Raw genomic sequence first — 23,676 nt, forward strand, 5'->3', positions numbered from 1 at the left:
ATTTTTTGCAGCAAACAGAAAACCAGATCCCTGGTAAGCATGCACACTGCTATGGCAAGCCGGGAAATGAAGTTTTACCTGCTTCAGTGCTGAAAAAGGACTAGCAGAGCAAAATCTGGACATTTGTTCATATTTCAAAAAACCACTTGAATGGAGATAGGAGGGCCCAAAAAGAGGATATATCTAGGAAAACCTGGATGTATAGTAAGTCTACTTAGATCCCTGCAGTTCTCCCTATATGTCTAGGTGATTTTGGTCATAAACATATCTTCAGCTTACTTTAAGATGACTGCTTCTGTACACTGGACGTGTATTCTTTAGTCCAATTAAATTTTGGTTAGTCTTTCTGACCTGTGGGCATCCAGCTGTCATTCTACACTCAAAGTTAATTTAAAACAAAGCTGGTAATGTTCCCCTAACCTTTCCCTCCAAAACCTACATTCTGAGTACATTCTCATGGCATTTCCATCATCTTTCCCATCTTTCAGATGCAAAACCTAGGCCCTGACTTTAATACAGCTCTCTCAAAATCACATAACTCCAAGTGGTATATAAACCTTATCTTTTTTTTGCTCATTATCCATAAGATTCAGCATTATTTCCTAGGTCACACCTAAAACATACTCTCAATCCCTATCACCTTGTCTTTGATAAATGCCAGACTACCCCACCTGCATACATTCAAAACCCTGCAGCAAAGATCTTTCTCTGGATCATCACCTTGGACCCATCCCTCTGCACCCCTTTATTGGCTCCCTTGCAACAGATTTGAACAATCACACCAAATACCCCAAACCTCCTTCAGTTCTCAGGCCAGTGTCAGGTCAGTAATAGGATCTTATCAGGCAATGGGGCTATAGTACCTCTTTAAAAATGTCTTTTTGTAGCCCTATACTTGGGTGTGTCTGACATTCTGCTAGCCAGGCTAAAACAGGAGACAGAGGTTAGTGTTTGGTTTGCAAAGTTAATACCATAGTATCATTTGGAATAAAGCACAATTGCAGTATTTAAATCTTATGATATGAAAACTGCTGACATCCTTAGTTTATGTATAACAAAGATACGAATTCCATGTTATCAAAGAACTTCAGACTGTCAGAGCTCAACTTATTCTTTACTGACTGTAAGTCAATACTCAGTCAAATAACTGTTAAAGAAAGCGAGTCAGTGACACAACCAGCATAAAACCTGAAATAAAATTCCCACAATTTTTTGGGTCAGTTTTCTAGATTTGTTCGCCTTTGTTCCTTATTAATAGATTACATCATGTTATAAAGTCTACTAGGAAGTACAAAGTTTGCTGTGATTTATACCAATGCAACCTCCGTGATTTTAATAAGGTTGGTTGGTTAGTTGTGGTGTAAACAGTGCTAGGTTTAACTTACAGTCACTAGCTACAAACACGCTGCATGGCAGTTGTATTTCAGTCCCTCCTTGGAGACACTGCTTGATATGTCAGTGATTATTAGATTTGATTAGATTAGATCTACTTTAGCTTGAATAGCAGCTACCAGAATGTGTTGCATTCTGGAAGGTGATAGCAGAATGGAATTTAGATTGTTTTTGAAAGGTGTCACTGAGTGGCGAGATGGTCAGGGGCCTTTGGGAGAGAAAATTTCCTAACCCCTTGGGCTAGATGCCAAAGAAGGATGTAGACAGCTAAAGCATAACTGAGATGGAATTTAAACAGCTAAGTCCAAATGAGCAATGGATGAAAACCTTACACAGCTGCTTAGATGCTGAAGAAGTTACTTAAAGCACTGGGGATGCGTCAGAAAGCATGGGGTCGTGTGTCCTCTCTGATTTCTGTGCTGGCAGTGGGCCGCAAAGCATGGGACTACATCCTGGCTGGAGCCAGGGCCTGGCAGCAGTGCAGGTGGCAGTGACAGCGTGATTTCTGCCCCAACAGCTAGGTGTGGGGCTGCAGTCCAGCCAGACCCAACACCCATCAGCAGCAGGGGTAGCGGTGGCCCCCAGTTGTGCTCTCCTCCCCGCCCCTCATTGTGGTGGAGGTGTGCCTCCCCACTGTCAGCACTTACATGTTGCCTGTGACTTAAAGGCATTGAAGTACTGCTGCTGCACATTTCTAGAGTGGAACTATCTCAGCATATATATCACACAAGTCCATTTTGCATTCTTATATAAGACATTACCATGCTTCAGTCCCCTGAGGGGTGCGAGCCTGTTGTTGTAGTGTGAGCTTGCCTAACCTGATTGAGGTAATTCAGTTCAACACTAATCACAACAACCATGGCTACTTCTGTCCAAAAGCCTAGTGGGATGAGGTGGCAATGTCAGTCACCTATTACATAATAACCACAACCTGTGATGCTTGTGTACTAAGAGAGTGTCCTCATAACTGAGGTACAGAATCAGAACACTTCCTGCTTACTCTCTTTCTTTATGGCTTCATAAATCTTTCAGTCATAGCTGCATAGCAGACCAGGTTAAACAGGAGGGTTAGTTACTACTAATCCCAGCCTAGTACATAGTTTGGGGATTAGGCTCCTTTTATAGGAGGTGGGATATAAGGTTCTGAATCCCCCTTGGCTGAAGAATGGCTATCCCCAGTCTCCTGCTTCCCAAAGCAAGTGCTCTAACCACGAGGCTATTATGTAAAAGGTATCCTTCCAAGTCTTAAAAGAACAAGAAACTCCCCTATACTTAAATGGATGAGCTTTGTACCTAGAAATAAGTAATAAAAAAAGTCTCAAATAGGTGCCTAACACAGGGCTGCAGGTAAGTGCCTAAATTTGGGAGAAAGACAGGCTTTGAAACACATTAATCTCTTCAGTGTTTCCTAGTAGCTTGTTTAGGCATCTTCCCACTCAGCATCCTGTCCTGTCTTTTGCAGATCCCTTTCTAACTGTTCAACCCTTTCTTCACTGTATAGAGAACTTCAGCACCCAGCTTGGATTTCTGAACCCAACACCTAGAGTTAAGCACCTAAAAATAAGATGTGGTTGCTGAGAATCACAATGCCTAAATCCCTCTTGTGGCTTAACCCCTGACATTTCAACAGTTTACAGAAAGTAAAAGATGGAACGCAAAGGAACTGGAAAGAAGAAGGGAAAAAGGAGACACTAAGGTAACTGGAGGAGATGGGTAAATGAGATGTTTACTCCTAATTGACAGACCCAAGTGGGCATATTTTAAGGCAATAAAGGGAAACTGTTGTGGATGGTTCTATATTTTGCACTGCACTCTTAATTTGGGGGTAATCTAAGAAATATCAACCTCTGAAAACATTCCTCATAACTATTGTTAATTTTAATCATGCAATTTTCAAGCATTTAAATGAAAAATGAGCATTAACTGTATGGGATTATTTGTCCCTCAGAATAACCAGCCAAAACATTTAATTATCAAAACATTGTAGGAAAAGCTTAATATCCTTTCATACATATGATTCCAGATAGTAGCTCCCTGTGATAGCTGAGATATAATACATAATGAACTTGCAAACCAAATATTGGAGTACATATCAGAAGATAATGCTAAGCATGAACTTGTTAACTTTATTCTTAGAGAAAGTAAAGTAAATTAAATTAATTATATGATTTACTATAAATCCAACCACTAGAAAGAGGACTCTGTAATGCAATGTAATCTATAAAGAAATGTCTTTCACCTTTCTGGAAAGAGCTGGGTATGCTTTCTATTGTTGGATGTAGATTATAAAATAAAATGAACCACTAGTTTGATTAAATATGGTATTTTCTAAAGTTGGTCCATTAAAACTGGATATGAAGTTATAAACATTGCCATTTTATGAGGCTGGAAAAAGTAACATTTATGTTTACCTATTGGATTTCCAGGGATAAGATTAAATACAGAAAAAAAAACACACACATGCTATCCTGAATGTTAGACATGTTTAATGATAAACTATTTAGTTTCAAGTGAGATGCAGCTTTGGGGCAGTATTTTGTCTCTTATGAAATTGGCTAGATTGAGAGTGAATGACAAAGGACCATGTTGTGACAAAGGTTCCAGAAGTACTCACAGCTAGCTAACGTGCTATAGCTGGAATTCCATTATCTGAATCAGAGGTGTTTGGCTATCTTAGTCTAAAGTCAGGCAAAAAGCAGGGCAGGGTGGCACTTTGGCAGCTGGTTCAGAGAGGCATGAGCTTTTGTAGGCAACAATCTACTCTACTAGATGCAAATCCTAGCTGATAAAGTAGGTTGTTGCCTCATAGTTTGTGCCTCTCTGAACCAGCTAATCTGTAAGGGTAAGGTGCCACCCTGCCCTACCTTCTGTTGATAATTTGTATCATTTGAAATCATGAGCAAAGCATGGACCTTAATGCAGAGTTAACTATCAGCTACAGTGGTGAGTCACAAATCCAGTTTTTCCCACCCTTCACTAAACATATTGTTCCTCACTTCCATGCAAGCCTATGTGTTTGCACCTGTCCATTTCTGTGTATATGTGGAGCCTTCTAATGTCGTCTTTTTGCTCCCTCCACTGTAGCAAATACGAGCAAAATCTCTCCATTAAAGAGAGATTCTCCATTACCATCCTAAACCTGGTTTGGTATCTTTGGTTTAATTTGCTAGAAAGTGTCTCAACAATCTTGTGCAGAGTCAGGTGACTCTTTGGGACTCAGCCAGATTTAACTCATCCATTTCATACAAAAAGCGCATGCAATAGATTTCTTAAGACACTCCAGCACTCCATGGGAAGAAGTAGAGTCATCTGTATAGCTATCCAAAAAAATAAAAATTATCACATGGGTGAGTCATTCAAATAAACCAGAGGATGGCTTAGATCCTGGCTGTTTGTAGAATTTTGGTGGATCCCACTTAAACAACATTAAATGTTAACAAATTACCACACCATCCCAATTATACAGCTTTAAAAAAAATCAAGGGAGAAAGTTTTATTTGACCAAAGGGAAGAATGGAGTTGTTGTCAAATCTGGGTAAAATGCAGGAATTCCTTACCCTGAAGCCAGTGTTTAGTTCACTAGATCATGCCTCCTTTTTGGAGAGGTCACTCTGGCTTCTTAGCGAATCCTAGAAGCTGACTGACCTGGCTGGGAAGGTACTTATTATCTATGGCAGCATAGGTGGCATATTTCCACAACTCCAAACTGCTCTGGAGCCCTCCCAGAAACACAGCGAATATATCCAGGATTTACACAGTTCCCCAAAGCCAACTCTGGCTGGTTTTATGAAGTCCTTTGAATCATGATCTTTAGGAAAAATCAGTGAAGACTTTCCAGCCTACCAGCTGGATTAAATTAGTTCACAGTTTCAAGGACAAAGGTTACAATAACAAGATCATATGGTAACTCGGTTAGATAAAAGAGTTACTTTAATGGTTCTGTCATTATTTGTTAGGGCAACCTAACATTTTTTTGGGACTCATGGAAGAAATGCAATCCATACATGCAGACAATGCAGGAACAAATCACTTGCACAGTTCACACAGGACAAGAGGGAGTGGGAGCCAAGCTTTTTAAAAAAGGGGGAGAGGATTGACCAGGCTTGAATGCCCGACAAAAGAAAATGATTTTTGCAACACTATTTGGACTTGGGTTTGACACCTCTTTTATGTGCATGAATATTCTTTTATAGCCCCCGAGGCGTGAAACAGACTCCCCCCAGAGGTGGTGCAAGCACCTACTCTGGACACTTTTAAGAAACATTTGGATGTTTATCTTGCTGGGATCCTTTGACCCCAGCTGACTTCCTGCCCCTGGGGCAGGGGGCTGGACTCAGTGATCTTAGCAGGTCCCTTCTAGCCTATGAAATCTATGTCCTACTTCTGGCCTTTAGGGGGTTAAGGGACCTGGTTCTGTGACAGACTGTGATAAATGATTAATAGTCAACACAAACTCTCTCTCTTTGGTCGCTGCGGCTGTTTTGTTCATATTGCAAAAACAATATTTTTAATGGCATTACTTTTCTTTCCACTTCTGAGTGTGGCATGAGCGTGGGGGGCAATCTTGTCTTCTAAGTAACGTTCTTTAATAAACCCTGGTGCGGAGAGTCTCTAGAAGCGGCTGGGCCACATTTTTTAAAACTTCAGTTCAGCTTTAAAAAGTCAGCTGTCCACCTGATGGCTTCAACATTGCTCCTGGAGCTGACAGGGCTCCTATTTGCACAGAAGAGGGATTGTGTGCTCAGGCAAGCAGGACTCCCCTTCATTGGGAAACGGCTGGGGCCCAGACTGCTAGATCTGAGGGGAGGCTCCAGTTTCTCTCCTTTATTTATTTATTTATTTTTTTGCTTTTTCTATTCTTTTCATTCTTTTTTTCCTTCTGTCTGTCTTTTTTCCTTTCTCCTTTTTAATCTTTCTTTCCTCTTCTCTTTTGTTTATTCTTTTCTTTCTTCCCCTTTTTCCTTCTTTCTTCTCTTTTCCCTTTCCTTTTTCTTTCCTTTTTTCTTTTTTTTTCTTTCCTTTTCTCCCCTTTTTCTCTTTTTCTTCTTCCCCTTTTCCATTTTATTTTTTCTTTCTTTTGTTGCCCCCCCCAGCTCTGAACCTTGTTCCCATAGTCCTTTCCCCCGCTGTCGATGTGACCGCGGCCAAGCGCAGCCCCGGGAGCTGCCCAGACTCTTATCAAAGGCCGGCGGTCGTTCTCACGCACAATGCGCGGGAGGGGGAGGGGGGGCAGGGCTGGGTGCTGGCTCGGGCAGAGGCGGGGCGCCGCGGGGCTCCTGCGGGCGGCGGGGCAGAGGCCGGGCCAGGCAGCGACTTCCCCGGAGGAGCCGGGCTCGAGGCGGGAGGGAGGGGCGGGCGGGAGTGCACTGCGGGGCAGGTGACACGGGGCCCGGTGCCGCTTCCCGCCCCGCGGGGGGAGAGCAGGGGGCCGCGCGCTATAAACCCCGCGGGCCGGCGGGGAGGCGCCCAGAGCCGCGCCGAGCTCGCACGGCCGCAAGCATGCATGTCAATGGCAAAGTGGCGCTGGTGACCGGGGCGGCGCAGGGCATCGGCAGAGCCTTCGTGCAGGACCTGCTGGAGAAGGGCGCCAAGGTCAGTCCGGCACCCAGGGGGGGGAGCGCCCTGCACCCCAGCAGGGGTGCTCGCTTGGCTCGCCAGCGCCGCTCCGCGCTCCCCCGTGCTGGGGGAGGAGGGGAGGGAGCCGCTCCCCTGCGCCCAGCCCTCTCCCCTGCAGGTGGTGCCCCGAGCAAGTGCTGCCCTCCCCGCGGAGGTGCCCTTCTCCTCCCCGCCTGGATCTCATCAGCTGCCCCTGGCCCTCCATCCCTGCCGCCCCACCGCCACCTCTTCTGTCCTCCCGCATAGGTAGCGCTGGTGGATCGCAACGGAGAGGCAGGTGAGGAGAGCAAAGCCGCCCTGGACGAGCAGTTTGAGCCTCAGAGGACTCTGTTCATTCAGTGCGATGTGGCGGATCAGGAACAGCTGAAAGGTAAAAAGAGGGAACCTGTCAGCACTAGGCACTCTCTTAACATGCAGCGACCTGAAAACCAAACCAGAAAAACAAAATTAATAATAATAAAGCTGGGGCTGCTGAACCAATAACTGTGCAATGAAGGTGTGTGGAGTGCAGCCACCTCCTGAAGGCTTCCAGGAGTGACTCAAGGAGGATTTGTTTCTCTGCCGGCAAACTGCAGCATGTTATTCCTCCCCCCCCCCCCCCCCCCCGCCTTTGACTGGGTTACTTGGCACACAGTAAAGTGAAGGTAAAGGAGTCACCCAGTATTGTGTGATACACACACAGATTCGCACAGGTTTAGGGCTGGAAAGGACCTTGTGGGATCATTGGGTCCAGCCCCCCTGCTCTGGGCAGCAAAGACTGCTGGAGTCAAATAACTCCAGCAAGATGTGCATCCAGTCACAGATGCACACAAGCCTCTCTGTAAGGTAATGGTCACTATCTTTTCTGAGGAAGAAATTCAAACACTCAAGCTGAGATCTTGCCATTTTAATGAGGTTTCAGAGCAGGCTCGGTTACCTTTTTTTGCCTCACCAAATTGCTAAATTCTGCTCGCAACTATGCTGTTCGCCAGTAGATACATCTTAGTCAACAGAGCCCATCTAGATTTCTGCAGCTCCTATTTAGAGCAGCACCTGGCCCTCGATACTGAAGAGGGGGCATTGCTTTAAAAAGAGAGAGAAAACAGCATAATATTTTGAAAATAAAGGCCGTAGTGAGGCTCTCCAAGCATGTGCCCATCATGTATACACCCTCATTCAAGAAATACACCTCATTATAATATAGTTCACTTTGTGTGTGTGTGGCATGACACAGCAGATAACCCCCAAATATTTCATAAGACCCACAGAATGTCAGGGTTGGGTTGTGTCAGTATTGGTGGATTCATTCAGAGGTTGGGTCAGCTTTGAAAAGAAAAAACAAGTTGGTATCATATTTGCTGAGGCCCTTTCCATGGAAAAGTATGTATCAGGCTTTAAATGGAGCATTTCACTTTACTTTGGTTTCATAAATTATATCAGCTGCTGCCTTAGTGTGGGACACCCTTCTCAGCAGTAATGATAACTTATTTTAACTCCTATTATTTGGAGCTTGTCTAGGATGCAGTAGCTTGATGGTTCACTGCTCTGAGTTAGCATAATTATATTATACCTACTCCACAGTTAGGTTGCCTAACAAAGTAGATTAATGAATGATCCATCTATGAATTTAAATTAATGCCTCTAGCTTTAGAGCCTACAATATCTGGTCCTTGAATCTTTTATAGACAATAGCCATAATCCTATAACCTTCAGAGAATCTGACTGACTTCCTGGTAGTCTAAATGGGGGCATGCATCCACCCTTCTAAAACAAGTTGCAAGTATCAGGGCCAGTATCTGCATTCACATACTGCAATGCTTTCAGGGTCCTGTTATCACAGCTGCGACCCTGCCATGCTCATGAAACTGCCTTCCCACCAAAATCGGGTCTGCTTTGTCCCATCCTACTTTTGAAAAATCACTTTCAACCATTTTTCCCTTCTAAAGAATTTTGGAATGATCACTTGGCCTGTATTTGTACCTGTCTTCCACTCCTTTTTATAAGGGATCTTCTGATTTGTTTCAATGGCTTTGGACTTTCAAAGGATGACACTGCGTGTTACTAAATTTGTTTTCATTCTTTTGTACAATGCCATGGGCACTGGCCACAGAACTAAGTACACAATATGCTACAATGATTACAAATTAATGCTAACTATTATTGTACTACTTTCAGAAAAAAATACACCAGGCCCATTTGCATTTTGAAATTCTGGGGCAATGCTGGTTCAGAATGTCATTTTTCTTTTCTGTGGACACTAAACAGATGTGATCACTGCTGCCAGACAACCTGTTGCCAGGAATACACTGCATAATCTAATCATCTTTTATTTCAACAGAGCAGTACAAATAGTTGAAAAATATTCAGTTCTGTTCCCAATGTATGAACTAGAAAATTAAAGTTGGTCTAGTTCATTTGCATAGTTTTATGAATAATACACAAACCACTAAGAGTGAGAATTTAGCAAAAGGTTTATTACTAGCTTATTGTTAAGGAAGAAGATTTTCAGCAATAAGTATCAGGGACAGTATAACTGGGGCTCTATAGAGAGCCTACTGAAAAACATGTGAACCATAAAGTTTTAAAATTCTGGGATTTAATCAAGGCCCCTAAATACCTTTCCAAAACTGCCTTGATTCTGCATGCTGGATCCAAACTAAATGAATCGGTAGTTCTTTCGTTGTAGCTAAAGGACTTCAGTTGACTTTGAGAATGAAATATTGGGTCCCTGAGGAAACATAATTGGACAATGCTAGGTTCAGAGACTGAACAAAAAATTGGCAACAAAGTTAACATAAAACAGAAAAAAACATAAAGCTAAAAATAGAGTCCTAAAATTTCAAAACATTTTAGTGATAGATAGCATCAATAAATCTGAAAGGCAGAAGTTAGCTTAATGAAACCTTTGCTTTCACTTCTTTTTTAAAGTGATATGATGTTCACATGTTTAAAAACCAAGACTGGGCAGGGCCCTATAATGATGCCCAGCCTGAAAATGCCATGCAATAGATTAGTCAACTACCTGATGATTGCCCTACCATGGGGGAATACTTCAGAACATAAAGCTGACTAGCATAATATAATATACCCTATGTGACATAAAGCCGAGAGCAGTTTTTATCCATACACCAACACAAGAGCATGGCAATGATGCCATTATACATCTGGAAATCTTTGGCTTGTAGAATGGCCTTCTAAGGCCAATGGGAAATGTTTGCTACCTCATATATCAGCCTTATGAGAGTGTGTGGTGGGGGGGTGGGGGGGTTGAGATGCTATTCTAGTTCCTTTAACCTACCTAAATATTGTTATTTGCTGTCAATACACTATACTTGGGGAACAGTTAGATCATTGCTGTAAGCATTTGTGAGACATTACCTGTTAAAACAGAAGATTTAACACACTAAGCAGAGTAGTAAATATACTTTATTGCATTCCATTTGTAATATTTTAAATGATGGAAAACAAGAGAGCTAAGGAATTTTCTCCCTCGGATTTTACTGTAGGAGCTTTCAATAAAGCAGTTGAACATTTTGGAAGGCTGGACATTTTGGTTAATAATGCTGGAGTGAATAATGAAAAGGACTGGGAAAGCACTATACACATTAATTTGGTAAGCATTCTCTGTTTTAAAATCTTCATACTTCCATGCTGAATTTAGAAATTAGAGCTGAATCTTTTTTAACTGAGCTAAAGGAGTTGGGCACCAAAATTTTGCTTAATTTTCTTCAGGCTCATCTTAAAACCACAGTTTATTGTTCTTGGCAAAAACTAATGTGAAGTTCATGAGGAGACTATGTGCAATAGATCTGAGTGTGTAATTTTTTTTATATTTTTTCTTTGACCTAATGTCTATATTGAGTGGGAGGACATTAAGAACAGAAATTCACAGCTTGAGAAGTGTGTTAGATAGTATTTATACACCAAGGTTAGGACAGAAATTACACATAAACCAGTACAAATGATCAACAACCAGTTCAAATTCATAACACAACAGAAATTCAGTGCATATAAACCTTTTTCAAAACAGCCAAAACCAGTTTAGGATAACCAATTCAGGCTTAACTAATTTAGGTTAAATTGGTTTACTGAACTTCTGTCCCAGATCCTCTCCAGATTCAAGTTAACTCATAGTCTTCCAGCATCCCAGGATGCTTCCCACTTCCCCTGTAAATCCCTGTCACAGGTTGGGCAGGCTAGCCTGAGAAGATTGAATTGATTCAGCCTCGGTCTTTTTGACTGTCTGTACTTAGCCCAAGGCTATCACTGTTTGAACATCATTCCATGAATCATCATGGAAAATCCTAATATGCTAATCCTAACATTCTAACATAATCACATGTATTAGTCTTAAATGTCCAGATATGGACAGTGTATGGTTGGATTCTAGGGAGCAGTATAAGAAAATGCCAGGCCTCTCTCTCTCTCTCTCTCTCTCTTTCTCTCTCTATATATATGAACATATACACACATACATTTCCCTTGCTTTATGCAGGTTCTGTATGTGCAGATTCGCTCTTATGCGATGACCCTTTTTATGCCCAAAATTCGTTATATGCAAGGTAAATTTGCTCTTATGCGATCAGCAGCAGGTAAGTCTGTGAGGGGAGGAGAAAGAGCCATTACAAATCACAATCCTTACATTCCTCCATCCATTCAAATATGTGCTGATTGTAACTCTCATTACAAACATATGTGGCTCTAAACCTAGAAAAAAACACTATTTTCTAGCTGAAAGCAACCATTTAAAGATTTATTACTTTATTTTCCACTGTCAGGAAAACATCATCTTCATTTATTTAGATGCAAAAGTTTGCCTTCTATGTTAATGTGTGGAGAAAAATGTTACAAAGAGTGAATATTACTTAAAACCCTCTTAGATTAATCCTTTATCACAAACTATGAATAAACAGTATCAAGTTAGGGTGAAATAAAATGATGTTTATTACTACAGTAGAAAGCTAATTATCTGAATGCAGAACATGTCACCAAACTGCATGGTATGTGATACAAGCAAGAAATGTATATATATATATATATATATATATATATATATATATATATATATCATTGAGAAAAAGTGAAATAAACTGATTCAATTTTATAAATTAGACATTAAGTTTAATTGATGTTTAATTAACCAAATACTGTGATTTTAATAGGGGTTTTGGTTACAATTAGTCCTGATTACTGATTCTCTCCTGTATTTCAAACTGAAAATTTAAGTAAACAAATTGTGTAAAATAGTAGCATTGTGTATAATAGGACCTCTTAAATGTTACATTTATACCAAGCTTAATTTGTTTATCAAGGCATAAATGGCAAGAGTGCTACACATACACTTGATGTAATGTGCCAATAAATGGCAAATGAGCCATTAAAATGTTCCACATGTAATGTAGAACATTTTAATGGCTCATTTGTATAATGCCTTAAATTTAACACATGGCAGGGGCTGGATGTCAGTTGATGGTCAACCTAGGCCCCGGGCTGCAAGTTGGGGGGTGAGGCTAAAAGTCTTCCCCAGCTGAGGACTTTAAACCCCATGCCTCACAGTTCTGGCCAGGCTTCTGGGGATCAGAAGCTCCCAGGAGGCTGTCAAGCTCCAACAGGCAAGCCCTTCAGCTCCCACTGCTGGAAGTCGCTGACATGCTATGCCGGACTGCACCAGGGCTGACTGAACTCCTTAGTATGGTCTTCAAGCCAGAGTCAACAATCAGCTGATTGCCAGCCTGGCTGGACCTGCAGGCAGTCATCTTTCAACTTGCCTGTGCAGGAGGAACACATAATTATGGTTACGATTGTGATCCCAGGCTCCCCCTGCACAGGCAAGTAGTAATGGCACATCTGGGATCTCTGATCCCAAAAACACACCTCATTCCATTCACGTGGCATGGCAGGAGGCACAATTCTTAGGATCGGCTATCAGATCCCATTGCGGCACTAAATGAAAGCGTGCCTGAGGCCACAGCCTGAGAATGAAACGTTCTTATAAACAAGAGCTACATAAAAGAATGTAATAGAGAGAAACACTTGTCATGCCATTTATAACATTAAAATGTAAACAGTAGCATGGCCTCAAGTTTGCACTAACACCCGTTCCCAGAGTGTTTATTATAGCACTAATTAAGATTCATCAGTTATTATGAAGGTTTATCTGGCCCATATTTGAAGGATAAAATGTTCTGTACTGGTATAAAAAGGAAATGTGTTTAAGATCTTCATATACACCTTTTTACCCTTTCCACTGAATTGAAGCACTTGCTGTCCATGAACACTCACCTAATAAGACACTGTATATTCAGTGAGTTTGTAAAAGAAATGTCTTTTGCACCCAAGCCCCTGTTATCTGAACCTGTATGTCACCACTTGTTTGTACAGGGCTGTCATTCCAATTCTATCCCATAGAATAGCCTAGCTGTGTATACCAAATGGCTACTCTGTAATTCAAGTGGGTGAATAACACTTCCACCAGTATATTTGTATTACAGATTTTTTTCCAGATTAAAATTTCAAGGCACTTACACCATGTAAGAGTTTATATCAGCTGTCTGTTCTCTGATTATAGTGCTGTACACTGGTGATTGTTCTAGAGCAGAAGTCTCAGTGGGGTGAATTGGGAATTTATCTTCAAACTGTGGGATATTCATATTTTCTTAAATATGAAAATATTCATATTTACTTGAATATAAGATGATGCTGAACATAAGTGATCCCTTCCAATAATTAGATTCTATGTATGGAAAATCTATACATTTGTTATAAATGTATTTTTTTTTTTTAGGTATAGAATCTAAGTATTGAAGGGTTGTCTTGAATCCTCTCATAGCCTACAACAGGGAAAGCTGTGGCTGGGGTGAGGAGATCAGGCAGCCCCCTTGCCCTCTGCCCCACCCACTTCTTCCTCCTGCAGCCTTCCTACCACCCCCACCACCACCTGCACTCCCCCCCAGCTCCCCATAGCCTCTGCCCCTTCCTGCAATCTCCCCCAGTCTCTGCCTCTTCCTTACAGACTTCCCCCAATCCAGAGACTCTGTCTTTTCCTCCCCTGCTCCCCCCAGTCTCTGCCTCTTCTCTGTCCCGTCACCACCCCCCATACTGTCAGTCATTGCTTGGGTTCCTCTGTCCTGGAGCACAGCACTTGGAAGCTCAGCCCTGGCCTATCCATACAGCAGTGTCAGCACTGCTGATCAGCTGGGCAAGGGAAGTAGTTTTCATGTGCATGGTGCCTAGGAGAGACCCAAGCCTGAGCTGGAGCTGAGCTGTGCCTGACAGTAAGGGGCAGGGAATGGGATGGGTGGAGGGGCAGAAGCTTCAGAGGGGAAGCAGAAGGGGCAGCTGCTGTGGAGATGACTGGTCCCAACCTGGGCTCAGGGTCAGAGTCAGAGCCACTTCAGCCACCTGGTCTCCCCTCTGCCTTGTATGTGAATATAAGACAAGGGGTGTTTTTTCCCATGCTGATGGGGTGGGAGCAGGATGGGGGCTCGCTTGAGTAAATATGGCATATACTTCAGAGAATGCTTCTTTGGTTAGAGTGGATGGGGAAAAGTATCGCTGCCCAACTCGTTGCACCTCTTTCCTTATCTCATTTCATATGGTTAGGTCAAGGATCTGGGTTCCTCAGTATGTAGTTCAAATACAGAGGAAACAGGTGGGTATAGGTGGCCTTTTCTTGACTTAGGCCTTTTTACTAATTGCCAATATTTTCACTACTTATTGTAAAATGCATTCTTAAATGCCACTTCTCTCAAAAATTATCAAAATATGGATCCACCTGTGATGGTGTTTGCTAAGAGATGGCAGCTTGTCAATTCTGAAACTAGCTTTCTGCAGCCGTATTTAAATATTTGTATCTCAGAAATTAAAAATAGTGTCCTACTTGAAATATTTCTACAATTAGTCATCCAATTCCCTTCATAATTAATATAAGAAATATGCAGTTGGTTCCACTGAGAAGTCTCATTATCCCACAGAAGTTTTAAAGTTTTCAGGGTAATCTCAATGGTATTCCTGAAAAAAAAAACAACCAGAAAAACAAATGGACTTCTAAATGACAACATCTATATATATGACAGGTTAAAGAAAACTCATAATAATTATGAGGATGATACTATTTTTACAGGCAAAGATGGATTTTTTTTTAATGATTATTTTGAAAATCAGCACTCCTACAACTTAAGAGTACATTCTTATTCTTTTTGATTTCTTAAAGTCTAAGATCGTTTCATCGGGCTGGGAACTCTTGGGAAACACCAGGCTGCCCCCCATGAATAGGGCTGTAGTCTACATCTTATTCAATACAAGAGATCTCCATGTGTATTACACCCCTACTACTGTACCACATGCCTTTCTTCTAAGTATTACTTCATCTCTGCTTGCTAATTCACCTCTAGGATATTTTGCACTGTGAAGAGTGTGATTCACAGGAAGAAATGTGTGACACAGGTGTGGTGCCAAGTCAAATGGTCTGAGTTTGTAAGAGGGTTCTAATTATGTCATGACATGACTTACTATGTATTTTATTTTGATTATATTACAGACAGTTCAGAGCATACATGACTATACTTACCCACCTATATTTGCATATGCAATCAGGTAGTCTACGCACATTAATATAATTATTTGTACCCATTAGTTAGTCTTATACAACTAATTGGTGTGTCATCATAGGTAGGGCATTCTATGGGTAATTACAAAATTGGTTAAATTTTCCACTCAAGTTAAAGTTGATCCAAGACCTTGCCATTGTTTTATCTGAACAGATAACTAACATCACTCAGTAAAAGGTTGTAGTTCTAAATAAGTTTTTTTTTTCCTAACGAGCAAATGTCCCCAGATATTCTACTGCTGTTCTTACTCAGATCAAGAAATGAAGATGCTATATAACATGAATGCCCCTCACTGTTCAGGCCTTGATGGTGGTGATGGTGTGTTGTAGTGTGTTGTTTTATGATACACATTATAGAATTCAGGTACTACTAACTAAAACTTTCTTCAAGAAATTGTCATGTGGAATTTGGTGCCGAAGTCTTTTTGTGGATCTGTTCCTAAGTTACTTGCCCAAGTTCACATAGGAAATCTGAAACTGAAGTCCCCAATGACCACCCTAGTCTTTCCTTACTAAAAAGATATACAGGATTAGGTAGAAGAATGGATTACTAGAATCTTTCCTTTTTTTGCTACAAAACCAGTTTTCACATCCTGCTAGGTGTCTCTCAGCATCAGGCAGAAAGTAAAGAGGAAAACGACCTGTGGATATGTGACCACAAAAATACCACATAAAACACCACATACTGGGCAAATTTTATTATAGTTTTCAGATTCAGTTCAAAGGAAGTCCTTGAAGACTTTCTTTGTTCTAGACCAATATTGAAGTAGTTCTGTGAGCACACTTCAGCATCAGTATGCATTTTGCCTAGATCCAGCTGACACTTTCAGGCCCAATTTATTCATCCACAAAACATATATATTTTAAATGAAAGTCACTTTTTGAATAAGTTGTGTATGCTGGCTACACTCGTTTATAAAAAAACCTAGAAATATATACTTTTAGCTTTCTGTAACATTGTTAATAGTTTAAACAGCCAACATCTAAACATCTATTTCATTTTATCAAGATGTAGAAAACAACATTGGGAAAACAGAACTTCCATTGTGAATCAGACCAGTAGACATTTTGCCTCAAATGATAGCCAGAGCATAATACTAAACTAAAAATAGCATAAAACATAATACCTGTAGGCAATCATAGAATACTCTATAGAAGACAAACAGAAATGATTTATTCCTAATGATCAGATGGAGACCAACTTGTTTTATCTTTTCAATTTTAATAAAATTTTGCTGCATGACATTGGGCAAGTCACTTAAATATGTACTGCGAGGTATTTCTGGAACAATCAATAAACTAGAGTTTGTGAACATCAGGATGTAATCTCTGGTTAGTTTTACCCATTCATAAAATGGATCTGTTTGTTACATCTAAAGTATGGTGTGGCTTAATTAAATAAAATACTTTTGGACTTATAAAACAGCTGTAACATATATATAAAATATTCTATTTTGAATGTCCCATGGAAGTATAGGGTTTAATTTATTCTAGTTTGTATAACTACATAGGTTAATAGGTTATAGAAAACTCTTTTTGGTACTTAAAATTAAATATATATGTACATACATACATGTTGCTATTTGTCTCAATGACATTACTTACACAGGGTATAGCAAACATTCTCTGCCCCAGTACAAAGTACAAAGGCAATAGTCAGTACTGTACAGAACAACATAAATCAGAACAAACACATAATGGGGTGTGGTCTTTACAGCCAGAATATTTCACAGAACCGGTTGGTCTTCAGGAGCTTTTAAAAGCATACAGGAAACTGCTTGGTAAACGCTAATTGAGAGGACATGAAAGAAAGCAGCCAGGGATAGAAGTACACCAAGAGAACAGTCAAGAGAAGACTGATCAGACCATAAGGGAAAAAACCTGAGGATTCAGCCACTCTCAGTGAAGTATCTCCATCAGTGGAGTACAGGCAGGCTTCCTCTTAATCATTCTCTCCCTGGTCCCATGACTCTTGCCCTTCCTCACTTCAGCAGGAGGGGCAATCAGTGTCTTGGGTTCAAATCATTCTGTAGCCTGGTGGTCAGTATACTCCCTTAGAAAATAGAATAGTATATGGGCTTGAACCCCTCAGGCTGAAAATGGCCTAGAACTGACATATCTCACTGCCTGGGCAAGTGCTCTAACCTCTAAGCTATGTGGAGTGTGGGCATCATCACCACCATGATACTTTAGCCACTGAACTCAATGCTGTCAGGCATGTCTAGGTCTGAGCATGCCTACTGATTAGACCCCTACTAATTAGGTATGGAGACAGCTGGTTTGAGAATCCCAAACACCTTTAGGAAAGAGATGGCTGCTTAGATACTCAGTTCAGCCAAAGTTATGTCACCTCAGAACATGCACAAAGCACCAAGTTATGTTTTTTCCTGAAAACTTAGGTGCTTAGGGAGTGCTGAGTACCTGACCAGGCCATTCAGTTTCTGTGAATCATTCTGTTGGGTTTAGGTTCCTAAATTCTGTTTAAATCCCATTTTACTACTTCTACAAAATTTCTGCCTGAGTGCCTGAGGGCTTGTATAGACCATGTCAGTGGTAGATTCTGGGTAGGGCATGACCCACCTGTCCAAGTCTGCTGATGCATTCCAAAACCAGAGGTTCACACATAAAGTCACCCCAGACTTATATCTAGTGTCCACTCTCAGGCCCTTGGCCTCCATTGGATCTGCAAGCAAGTTCTGAAGATGAGCCTGAAGCCTCGAGTTCCTAGATGACCCTCTGATTCAGGAGAGCATCAGCAGATTCAAGCTGGTGGAACATGCTTAGTCCTTTCCTTTCTGATGCCATATAGACAAGCCCTAAGTCACTTTTGAAAATGAGACTTAGGCTCTAAGTGGAGCAGTGCCTAAAGGCTGAAAGAGCATCTATGACTGAAGCCAACAGAAATAGCTACATTGGTTTCATTTGCAGTAGGATTAAGCCTCATGTTTCTTTACAGAAAAAGGCCCAACTCCTATTCCACCTTTAAGACTCCCTAAGTGGTATGTGGGTGTCTAAATGTAGTACCATTCAATGCTACTCAAATCACTTAAAATGTTCATGTCTTTTGCAATGCATCTTCATTCCAGCCTAAAAACAAAGCCACAAAAACAATGAGGAGAAGGAAGAGGCACTTACCTTTTGCATTAAGCTGCCCAATTTTTGCATGGGTGGTTTTACAGGGACTTTTGCAGGTTGGAACAGGATTGCATTTAGGTACCTTAGAAGTGAAATAGGAAACTGAGCCTTTGTTCCCTAGGTACTAATGTGATGAGGCTAATCATGCTTCAGTTCTCAAAACGGAGGAATGGTAAATTGGATATTTCAGTGACATTAAATTTTTGGACCCTTATTTAACTTTTCGATGCATAAATACACCACCCTTTAAAGAAATATTTACACAATTACATTATACATGTAAAGCTATATTCATAGTTTCATAGATGTTAGGATCGGAAGGGACCTATTAGATCATTGAGTCCGACCCCCTGCCCTGGGCAGGAATGAGTATTGGGGTCAGATGACCCTAGCCACGTGTCTGTCCAATCTCCTTTTAAATATGTCCAAGGAAGGGCACAGCACCACCTCCCTTGGCAGCTTATTCCATATTTTGGCAACCCTCACTGTAAAGAATTTTTTCCTGATGTCCATTTTGAATTTGCTCTCTTCCAGTTTGTGGCCATTATTTCTAGTTACCCTGACAGGTGCACTGGTAAACATTGTATCCCCTATTTCTTGCTGCACCCCTGCAAGCACTTCAGGTTACGGTGGTTTTTATGAATGTGTACCATAATTATTGCTCTTCAATTTAGGTTGCTTTCTGCCACCATACTAGGGCCTCTCACTGGGAACCTTGCTAGCCTCTGCTGGTGCTTGTCTGCTCCAGGTGAGCACTAGCCCAGCCCCACCTCTGGGCTATCACAGATAGGAGACAGAAAAGGCTCTGTGTCCTCCTTGTGCAGATAGGTAGGGGGAGATGGGAGAACAGAGCCTCTCTGCTGCATAGATCCTCCCCTACAAGCTTGGGTCTCGGTGGGGGTAGGGCTGGGTTCACACTGTGGAGAGGCTCTGTTTCTCTAGCTGTCGCTTTTTGCCACATCAGGAATTGTGGCTGGGGAGAAGGGAAATGGAGCCTCTCTGCCACATAGATGCTGCCTTCCCTCCCCCCCCCCCCCCCCGCCCACCGCCCCGTCAAACTTACAGACTTGGGTCTTTGTGGGGGCCAGGTCTGTGCAGCAGGTCTGTGCATTTATCCCATAGGGCCCCAATTCCTGGTGTGGCAAAAAGTTGGCCAGGCAGCCCTGTGGTGCAACTTCTGGCTGCAGCTGTCAAAAGGCAGAGGCAGGTGCCCCCCCAACATGAGGGATCCCCCACAGCTTGCTGGTTAAGGTCTCGGTGGGGACAGGCCAGGCCCATGTGGCAGGCATGCTCCCTTCCCTTCTTCCCACCTGAGCCTCCTGACAATGGCAGCCAGAAGCCGCAGCATGGGGCTGTACAACCAGCTTTTCACTGCTCCAGGAACTGGGAAGGTGGGGTGGGAAGAGAAGGGAGTCCCTCTGCCATGCAGATCTGGCCTGCTCCACCCCCACCTCGAGATCCCAGCCAGCAAACTGGGGGAAGGGGCCCTCATGGCAAGAGGGGACTCCCTTCTCCCCCAGCCCCAGTTCCCAGTGTAGCAAAAATCCAGCTGGGAAGCCCCACACTGCAGCCCCTGTAGCAGGGAGGGAAAGGAGGTCCCCTGCCTTGCAGACCTAGTCCAGCCCTCACCCCTTCCTGAGACCCCCAGCCAGCAGGCTGTGAGGGGGCCTTCACAGCAGGGGTGCTCCCCTTCTCTCCCACAGCTGCTTTTGACAGGTGCCAGCTGGTGGGGCAGCAGGGTTGGCTCCAGCAGGCTCCTGGGAGGCATGTGGGCATATCCACTACCTGCTGGCCTTGGCCAGTGCAGGCAGGCACCAAGCCCCACCATTGAATGGTGAATGTCTTTTTGATTCATTCACTTGAAGTTCATTAGTTAGAGCATGTCTGCCAGGGGCTTTTTGCATGTGTATATTTAACCTTAGTAATCAAGTCTGGATTCTTGAATAAAATATATTAAGGAATTCACGTTTTAATTTTTCACTGAACACCTCAACGGCAGCCTTAGAAAATGGGGAAAAGGTGCCTATCAGCAAAAAATAGCAATAGTCAAAAGATAAATATCCATCTATAATACACGTGTAATTAATATGCATAGAGAGAGACTTTGCTCAAACACAGAAGAGGCTCATTATTATTCAGCAGAACATAACAGTATTCAATGGACATTTTCAGTTTCATCTTTTTTACTTCCGCATCACTTTGATAGCTTTATATATACATCATATTATTTATTCCACTATTTATACAAAGTGTGAAGGTAAAACTGCCTCTGATTTCATAGGTGAAATTTCGTGTTCCCCAAATGAAACCTGGCTAATGACAAACTTGCCAAGCATATCATCCTGTAAAGTATTTCATAATTCAGTCCTGCATGGAACATAACCAAATAATACTGAACTAAACCTTGATTGTCTTGAGTCCATAAACACAGGCTCCTGAAGGCAATCACATCTTCAACTTAACTAGCTCTGCTAGCTCAAATTAGTATTATCAAGGTTGTTTTCCATTTTGCTAACAACTTTGATTTTGCAGCAGAATGCAATGGTACTAATAAGCATAGGCAGAATATTTGACACAGTCTAGGCATAGCCATAAGCATTTCCCTGAAACTGTTTACACTCTGTTACTGTATTTGTTTAGCAATAAATGCTGTCCTTTATTTGCCAGTCAGGCAGTTTCAAGGAGGAAAAAAACAACTTGCACCTTTTGGATGTTGTTTCCAGAGACATCTCAGTGGTCCCTCTACACCTACTAAGGAAGAGTGCTTGAAATCAGAACATTTTATACTAGTGACATGTAAACTAATCCTGATATTTCATGACTAAAGATCACTGATTTTTTTAAAAACATACTTTTACATTCATATCAAAATGTGACCTTAAAATTTTGTATAAGACAAATAGCTGAGGATGTATTTAGCAGTACTGGAGATCTTTTAAGTAAGCAGAAGTAAAAATTCTTAGTACAGAAAAAAAGCAAAGAAAATGATGTGAACAACTTTTTAAGATGGTCTTAAATATACAAAGCCCAGTAAACCAGAAGATCTTTATCAACATATACAGGAATAATTCTAGGAAAATTATGATTTACCAAGAGTTTGTGGTAATAATTGTAAGGCAAGAATGTATTATGTGCTCACAGTTGCTCAAATTGACCACTAAGTGGATCATAAGGAAGGTAACCAAGGAATTTTGTGTACAAATGATAAAACACATTTGTACAAATGTGAATTTCCTGATGAGGGTGCATGCTAAGTTCATCTCAATGGAAGAAAAAGAGAGAGATGTCAGTAGATATAGCAAAACAAGTTGGCTTGTTAATCAGTATGAGGGAAATAATATACATGGTTATCAGTGTCTTAAAAAACACTATCAGAAGTAACTGAAAAACATTAGAAGGAATAAGTAATTTTACCTATATAGGAAGTAAGACTTGCAGTGATGGTAACACTGTGCTAGATGCCAAATAATGAACATATAAATATAAAAAGAAATCACAAAATTGAAAGATATGGCAAAGTAGCATGATCAACTGATACAAAAATAAAAATGTTCAAGACTAGCATCATGTCTATCCTCTTTTATGGAGCAGATTCATAGAAATCCACAAGACTAATTGACAAGATAACCAACAAATTCCAAAGCAAATTCCTTCATAAAATCAACAGAGCCCGCTGGGAAGAGTATCTTACAATATCAGGAATTCTAAGTGGAATGAAGCAACAAAGTATCAGACACGGCAAGAGAATAAGGACAGACATAATTAGGACATGCTTTAAGAATGCTGCCTAAAAGACTTCTAGCTTAAGTATACAGTAGTTTTAAGTATCAGTTATCCTGCCTAAGGGATATAAATCCCTACGTTCCAGCTAACACTATTTTCTATGATTAGGGATGTACCTAAATCACAGTGGAAATTCATGGTGCAGCAGCACTATTAATCTGCCTCTTTTTGCCACATGACCCCCTCTCCCCCCACCGCTGAGTGGCTGGGAGGCAAAAACAGCAGTATTAATTGCTCTCAGCCACTCAGCAGCAGGGGAAGGGGTGGGAGCAGTGAAAATAGTAAGATTGAAGGTGTCATGAACTTCCACTGCAATTTAGGTAGGTCCTTATCTATAATTCTGTGGACACCACTAAAAAAACAAAATAGGAGCATCACATAGGGAAATATTATGTAGAACAACAGAGGAAGAAGCCAATCCATAGACATGACACTCAACAGTCTGAACATACTGGCACAATGAGAGGGTATTTAAATGTGTGTTAGGGACCTAAATACCTCTGAGCATCTGAAATTAAGTAGCTTGTTTGAAGTCACACCAAGGGCAGCATCTACATGTACCTACTAATGTGCAACAGTAAACTCTAGAGTTTATTGCCTGAGGGAGCAGGCAGGCAAGGAGAATCCATCTACCTGGCCGTCCTGGCCACTACTGCTCTCTGGGCTCGGCTTAGACTGGAGAAAAGTGGCAGCCCAGCAGCAGCAGTGGCAGGGGCTGGGAAGAGCCCCTGGGGGCAGAAGGGAAGCCTGGAATGGTTGGAGGGGCGGAAGTATTCTTACCTTTCAGTCCTCAAGGACCCTGCTGGCTTGAATTTATGACTTTTCCAAATTCGAGCTAGCACTAACACCTGTCAACATTTGAACAACTCAAAGTGCAATGTGCGCGAAAGCCCTGTAATTCATGTCTTTGGGGTCACAAACAACTCCCAGTATTGACTGGGAATTAGTATCTCCGGCCATGTGTAGATGAAACAAGAGACGTGTGCATGACACATTAAAGCCAGCTAATTGCTTTTGCACTGCTTTAATGGTGTCAGTGTTTGCATGCCTCAACGGTGTATTGCGCATTAATTCCAGCCGCTGTAGGAAATTCAATGGCGTAATGCGCTTTAAATGACTTGGGGCACAGCAAACTAAAACTCCTTCGAAGAATTTTAGTTTGC

At 41.7% G+C, this 23,676-nt stretch overlaps 1 protein-coding gene across 1 annotated transcript in view; it reads left to right on the plus strand.

Moving 5' to 3' along the window:
• The first annotated feature begins 6,799 nt into the window (after positions 1–6,799).
• Positions 6,800–23,676, plus strand: part of HPGD (15-hydroxyprostaglandin dehydrogenase) — a 39,169-nt gene continuing 22,292 nt past the window's right edge. The window contains exons 1-3 of the mRNA XM_006258524.4: positions 6,800–6,984; positions 7,255–7,378; positions 10,494–10,600. Coding sequence (XP_006258586.1) covers positions 6,892–6,984; positions 7,255–7,378; positions 10,494–10,600 — 324 coding nt within the window. The 5' untranslated portion in view covers positions 6,800–6,891. The remainder of the gene's footprint in view (positions 6,985–7,254; positions 7,379–10,493; positions 10,601–23,676) is intronic.

This window comes from Alligator mississippiensis, chromosome 2 (genome assembly GCF_030867095.1).
Source record: "Alligator mississippiensis isolate rAllMis1 chromosome 2, rAllMis1, whole genome shotgun sequence".
Taxonomy (NCBI): domain Eukaryota; kingdom Metazoa; phylum Chordata; order Crocodylia; family Alligatoridae; genus Alligator; species Alligator mississippiensis.